The sequence below is a fragment of the Primulina tabacum genome, chromosome 1, assembly GCF_025594145.1.
Source record: "Primulina tabacum isolate GXHZ01 chromosome 1, ASM2559414v2, whole genome shotgun sequence".
Classification (NCBI taxonomy): Eukaryota; Viridiplantae; Streptophyta; class Magnoliopsida; order Lamiales; family Gesneriaceae; genus Primulina; species Primulina tabacum.
The window spans coordinates 16,539,555-16,546,562 of record NC_134550.1 but is presented as its reverse complement, the minus strand read 5'-3'; the positions used below and the strand labels follow the sequence as shown (position 1 = coordinate 16,546,562).

Here is a 7,008-nt window from a genome sequence, read left to right as displayed (position 1 = left end):
GAAAATGATACATTTTTTTTTATTTTTTATGGTATACGTGTGTTGATCGGAAAATTGAATTTTGTTTGTAATCGATTATTTTAAACGTATTTTCTCATTTTCAAAGACAAAACTAAAGTCTGATTTTTATTTTATTTTCACCTCTCAGTTTATTAAAAACTTTTAATTTAATTTTTTATCCTTTCAAAAATTTATATAACAATATATATTAAAATTTATAAAATTCCAAATGAATTACAAACTTTTATGGTTAACTGTTCCACTGCATTTTCTTTTATTTTCTAAAAAAATAATCATTTTATATATGTTGTTGAGTAACGGTTATCAAAACATGATGTTTTTACTATGAGTGCGTTTTAAAATGTTAAATTCGCGGCTATTAGTCATAGTTTTGATAAATTGACAAAAACCTTTAATTCCGCATTTTTATCGAGTGTAATTATTGACAGATGTCTATTATAAAAGTGATTGGCATGTGGCAAGTGTCCGATCGTACACTATATGCCACTTCCTATATGTTTAACAAAAATGCGTTAAAAATAAATTAAACCTCCGAAAACACCAAAAACATATGCAAACAAAGCCTTTTTTTGTAACTCAATTCGAGGACGGAAAGTTTAATTGTAAGATTTAATTACATTCAGTTTAACCGATTTTTTAAATTTAAAGTAGATACCAAACTGATAAACTAATTGACCAATAATTTTTTTTAAAAAAATAACCAAACTATTGATTAAATCGAACAGAATTTCTGATTTAATTCGGTCCGGTCTATTATTTCAGTTAAACTGAGCTTTTAGCTCACCCATTGAAGAGATTGTTTTATTTTTTTTGTTTTGTGTTATTTTTCCTCTTTATTTTGTTCTTTATGTATCGTTGACATGCAATGTATATACATATATATGTGTATATATTATATATATTTATGTATACATCATGTATGCTTACATGTGTATATATAAAATATTTATACATATGATCAGTGCTTAGAATGCTCCTAGTAGCAGTTGATCATATAATCGGTACTTAAATTATTCAATAGGTTCAATTTTCCAACCAACCCTACAAAAATAAAACAGTTAAAGTTTTCAATAACATCATTTCTACGAAAATCAATGTTACAAATGTTTAATATGAATAATTTTCATAATGCTCCTAATAGTTATATCAACAAGAGAAATTTGCAGCAACGATTTATACAACCAATAAAAAATATATTCAATAGGTGCAATTTCCAATCCTAAAAAAACAGTTCAATAAAAACTGTCAACAATACCAGTTCTGTAAAAACCGTTGTTAAAATTATTCAATACGAGCAGTTTTCATAATGTTCCTAATAGTCATATCAACATGAGCAGTTTGTAGTAGCGGTTTATAAAACCAATACTAAAAAGTATTCAGCATGTGTAATACATAATAATAGTGGTTCATGTAGCCAATACTAAAAATATTCAAAATACATAATTTTCAAACAAATCGTAAAAGAATAGAGGAATAACAATGGTTCATAGGACCAATTTTGTGAAAACCGGTGTTAAAAATATTCAGTATGAGCAGTTTTTCATAATGCTGCTAATAGTAATATTAACAAGAGAAATTTATAGCAGCAATTTATACAAAAAAGTTCTAAAAATATTCAATTGGTATAATTTCAAATTAATCATAAAATAGAGCCACAAAAGCAGTTCATATCACCACTTTTGAGAAAATCGATGCTAAAAATATATAATATGAGCAGTTTACAAAATTCTCTTTATATCAGCAAGAGCAGTTTGCACTATATGTATATAAAACAAAAGCTAAAAAGTATTCAATAGATATATTTTAGAAACTAATCCTAAAAATTAGAGCAATAAAAGCGGTCCATGACGACGTTTTTGTGAAAACCGTTGTTACATGTCTTCAATATGAGCAGTTTCCGGAATGTTCCTAATACTTATATCAATAAGAGCAATTTATAAAAGCGTTTTATACGACCAATCCTAAAAGTATTTAATAGGTACAATTTCTAAACTCATCCTAAAAAAATAGAGCAATAAAAGCGGGCAACGACACCGGTTCTGTGAAACCGTGGATAGATATCTTCAATATGAGCAGTTTCTGGAATGCTCTTAATAGTTATATCAATAAGAGCAATGTATAGAAACGGTTTATACGACCAATACTAAATGTATTTAATAGGTGCAATTTTCAATTCAATCCTAAAAAACGGAGCTATAAGGGCGGTCCATGACACATGTTATGTGAAAACGGCTGTTATATGTCTTCAATGTGAGCAATTTCCGGAATGCTCTTAATAATTATATATGTATAGAAACGATTTATACGACCAATACTAAATGTATTTAATAGGTGCAATTTTCAAATCAATCCTAAAAAAACAAAGCTATAAGGGCGGTCCACAACACCGGTTTTGTGAAACCGCTGTTAAAAATATTCAATTAGAGTAGTTTCCAGAATGGTCCTAATAGCTAAATCAATAGGAGCATTTTATAGCAGCGGTTGATACAAATCGGTACTAAACCGCTGTTACAAATATTCAATTAGAGTAGTTTCCAGAATGGTCCTAATAGCTAAATCAATAGGAGCAATTTATAGCAGCGGTTGATACAAATCGGTACTAAAAATTGTGCAACTAAAGCGGTTATGCGACCACTCCTAAAAGTAAGGAAATAGAAACGGCTTAAGTAAAACCGATTTTGTTGTTCAGTTTGCACAAGTGGTTTTAAAAGTGCTCCTCAAAAACCGCTTCTAGAAACACTTTTTTTTGTAGTGGGTTCTCCTGCTGAACCACCTATCAACTGAACAATCAGTTGAACTCATTTACGATATATCAGTTGAACTGGTCTAGTTTGGTTGATCAGTTGATGCTTTCAGTTGGCGTCTTCGACAGCTTCAGTTTTGGCTCGTAACTGATTATTTCAGTTTCAGCTATCTGCGCACTAAGGTTGATTATTAAAAACAAACAAGTTTTATTAACATCAAAATTAAGCTTGCGAACATGAAATGTTCCAACACTCCTTATTTCCAAAAATAAGAAAAAGCATCGAACATATTTTAAATAATTAAAAACATTTATTTAATAAAAACATTTTCTATTTTTTCAGTCATCGGTCTCCATTACTCGATCGCATCTTGAATAACCTTTAAAATACATTTTAATGCAACCATGTAGAAAATTATATTATAAACATGTCAATATGCACTACATTATTAATTTATGCAATTAAAACAATTAATTGAAATACACCAGAAATTTAATAAATTGTATGCATGTGGTTCGTGTGGACCTTCGAATTTTCGAGGCGTTATAGACATCTATACATGAGAGTTGAGCTTCAAAGTTTAGTTTAGTAAGTCTTCACACAAAAACATTAAAGATTGTATTTGTTGTCTTGGCATAAGAGACATTAAACAATATGTGGATTGTGAGGTTACGTCCTACAATCAAGAGTGTGTTAGGAGTTTTAATTAGACAATAGATACTTTCTAAGTTGAAATGAGTTTGTATAAGAAATTGTATAAATCAAAATCTTTTAGTTGATTCTTATCAAGGGGAAAAAGGGTGACATAGGGGCTGTTAATATCCGAACATACATAAACAAATCCATCTCTATTTATTTATTGTAATGACTTATTATTTCTACTATTTTTAAGATGTATTGTCAAATTTTTTTTTTGTATATTTCAAATACCAAAATATTGTATACCAAGTGTTTGATAAAAATGCTTCAACCAAAATGTTTTTTCCTCATTCAACTTGTATATATTTTAAACGCTTTACAAAATGTTTAAACAGTTTATACGAAAGATTATTTGAGTGTATTTCGCTTAGTTTGAAAACCAAACTCGATTTAATTTATCGATGTTAAATATTTCAAGAATTGAGCTATTGTTACTCAACGATTATCCCCCAATCGATCCTATCATATTGGGATCGTGAAATTTATTAATTTAAACAGATTATAATTTATCAAGTATTAAATTATAGATGTTTTACTGCATGAAGTTTTCATGTACAAAGATTGTTGATATAAATGGAAGCCAACACAACATTATATTAGATGTTGAAGAAATTGCTTTTGGAAAAAAAGAAAAGAAGAAGAATAATTAAGAAAGAGAAGATGCAAAACCAAATCCACTACATTAATATGGATCATGTATCCCAACCAAACTTTATCCAAATGGGCCATCTGCACCGCACAAATCTGGTTGAATTGGCCATCTGCACCGCACAAAAAAATTCGATCTTTCCCACCAAATGGGCTCCCAGATCCTTAGAATTTCGCCATTTGCATCTTCTAGAACGCTCGTTCTCCATCCGACCTCTCCCATCTCAAGATTTATACCAAGATCAGCATACCAAGTTACCAGTTTCAACGGATACCACTCAACCCATTTTCTATTCACGAAGCCCCTTGGATATTACGTCGTTTCATCTGGTGGGTTTTGTGGCTTGAGCTTTAATCGGTGCAGGAGAGAGTTCAGAGGCGGAGTTGTGGCTATGGCGGCTTCCGGGCCTGTGCAGAAATCCGAGGAGGAGTGGCGTGCAATTCTTTCGCCGGAGCAGTTTCGGATTCTCAGAAAGAAAGGCACCGAGTGAGTTCGATTCCGTGTTTATGTGTGCGGTCAAATTAGATTGATTGCTTGTCAGTTCTTGTAATCGTTGTGGGATTCATTGGTCTTGGCATTTGTTGAGATCTAGCTGTTTAAGTTCTTGATTTTGCTATTCTTGTTTTTAAATCTTGGTTTAAAGAGCTTGGCTGCTTGGGATAACTGTTGTTTTCCTCCTCCGAACACTGAATATCACTTCATGAACTGATAATTTGGTGATGATTTTATTACTTTAGTTGTTGGGAATCTGTTAACTTAATAATTTTTCTTTTTGGTGTGAAATGGATGGAAGTTTTTCACAATCATAATAATAATAAGGGAATGAAAGGGAATAAAAGCAATTCAATCCATAAAAAAAAAAATCAGGCTTAAGGTCTGCGTCCATGGCCAAATTTTTGAAGCTGAATTTTGTTTTTGTGCTCTCTTAATTGTCTCAAAACAACTCCCATTTATATTTCTCAGAAGTTATACTACAAGTAAGCAGTAATCTTTATGATTCACATATATATTTATTGCAGTTCTGATAATCCTGAATCGAGTTTATGACAATCATGTCAAAGATCGAATCTTTTTTACCTGTCCTAGTGTATCAACTGGTGTCACTACTGAATCGAGTTTATGACAATCATGTCAAAGATCAAATCTTTTTTGACCTATCCTAGTGTATCAACCGGTGTGACTAGCTTTATTTGGAGTAGGATGTCTTTTTCTTTGTCAATGGGTGCCCACGTGAGGACGGTCCTGGCAGTAGCTTCGGTTGAGCCTACCACAACATTTCATCTCGTCTCTGCCAATTACCATTCACTGTAGTCAAGGCAGAAAGCTTGAAATCTCCTTAATATTGCTTGGTAACAGTTATATGTTGCAAAGTCAGTCAATCTGCTTATCTGTTGAGAAATGATGATAGCTTCCGAAATTCTTGATTGGTTTAATCATGAGGCTCAAATTTTTATTCCTAGACCTTTTCTTTCTTGAAAATGTAAGGGAAGGGTGAATTTGGGTGCTAGTGTGCCAGATATTCTAGCACGTTTAAGCGGTGATGAAGCTGGTTTTTGCCTCAGTTAATTCACATTTGTTGATGTTTTTAGTGCGTTAGTGGGAGAGAATTCAACACCAATTGTACTTGATTTTACTCAGTTTTTTATTCCCCTCTTGTCTGAACCTGAAGGGAAGCTGCCATTAATACTCATCATGAAGTACCATAGCTTCAATCTTGTTTTGCTCATTTCAAGGATATGTTATGAAGTAAAGGGTTGAATTACTATTTTCTGAAGTTTGAACCATATGTCACCGATATCTACAACATTTACTTGTGCACACAAACTAACAGGTATCCAGGTACTGGGATTTATGACAAGTTCTATGAAGAGGGTGTATACCAGTGTGCAGGGTGTGGAACACCTCTGTACAAGTCCACAACCAAATTTAATTCCGGTTGTGGTTGGCCAGCATTCTTCGAGGGTCTCCCTGGAGCCATAAACCGATATGTAGGTTCCTCTTTTTTCCATTCATTCCATCTTTCCATGCTTTTTGTGCATATTAGTAAAAGCAGGTTACATTTGCATCGTGCATATGTTCATACAGCCTGATCCCGACGGAAGGAGGGTAGAAATCACTTGCGCAGCTTGTGGGGGACACCTCGGGCATGTTTTCAAAGGTGAAGGATTCGGTACACCCACTGATGAGCGCCATTGCGTCAATAGTGTATCCCTAAAGTTCACTCCAGGAAATTCCGATTCGCCTTCGTAAAGGGCGCATTACGTGCTCTTCCAAACACACTGATAATTGTGCAAACTGAGTAATAAACTACACTTCTGCTGCTTTGGAACATAACTTTATGTAACTGGATCATGTTAGAGCAAAAAGGTTGTGTGTTTTTGGTTATGCCTTGGTGCATTAGATGGTTGTGATAATTCCATTGATGCAAAATTGTTCTTCCAGACATTCTTGGGTTTTGATATGGTATTGCTCAGTGTTAATGACCCATAATTAACAAAACTTTGTCAAATCTTTTTTCGATTTATGATCTTCGTTTATTTGTATTTATTTATGAAAAAGATCATATTTCATGATCTTTGTTAAATATATAATTCTGAATTCTTCCTTTAATTTATCCTTAATTTTCAAGTGTTTTCCGTGAAATCTCGGTGGTAGTGGTGGGGTTTCTGTTGGTTTTTATGCTTCATTAAAAGGTAATAATAATAATAAGAAATTAAAAGTGTGAAATATTGATTTATTTATCAAAATTTCATGATAAATTCAATACAAAATTTTATAATATAATAATAAAATTTAATATATTGTTGTATTTTTCACATTATTCAAAATGATAATATGATGTTGGTTGCTATATCGTTTTAGAAAATAAGATAAGATAAGAGAGGACATTTATTT

The 7,008-nt window shown here is 32.1% G+C and overlaps 1 protein-coding gene across 1 annotated transcript; it reads left to right on the top strand.

Moving 5' to 3' along the window:
- The first annotated feature begins 4,187 nt into the window (after nucleotides 1-4,187).
- On the top strand, nucleotides 4,188-6,721 carry LOC142542433 (peptide methionine sulfoxide reductase B5-like). The gene is made up of 3 exons (XM_075649059.1): nucleotides 4,188-4,599; nucleotides 5,945-6,101; nucleotides 6,199-6,721. Exons 1-3 carry the CDS (start codon nucleotides 4,262-4,264, stop codon nucleotides 6,361-6,363), a joined length of 660 nt encoding a protein of 219 aa, XP_075505174.1. The 5' UTR covers nucleotides 4,188-4,261; the 3' UTR covers nucleotides 6,364-6,721.
- Nucleotides 6,722-7,008: the final 287 nt, after the last annotated feature.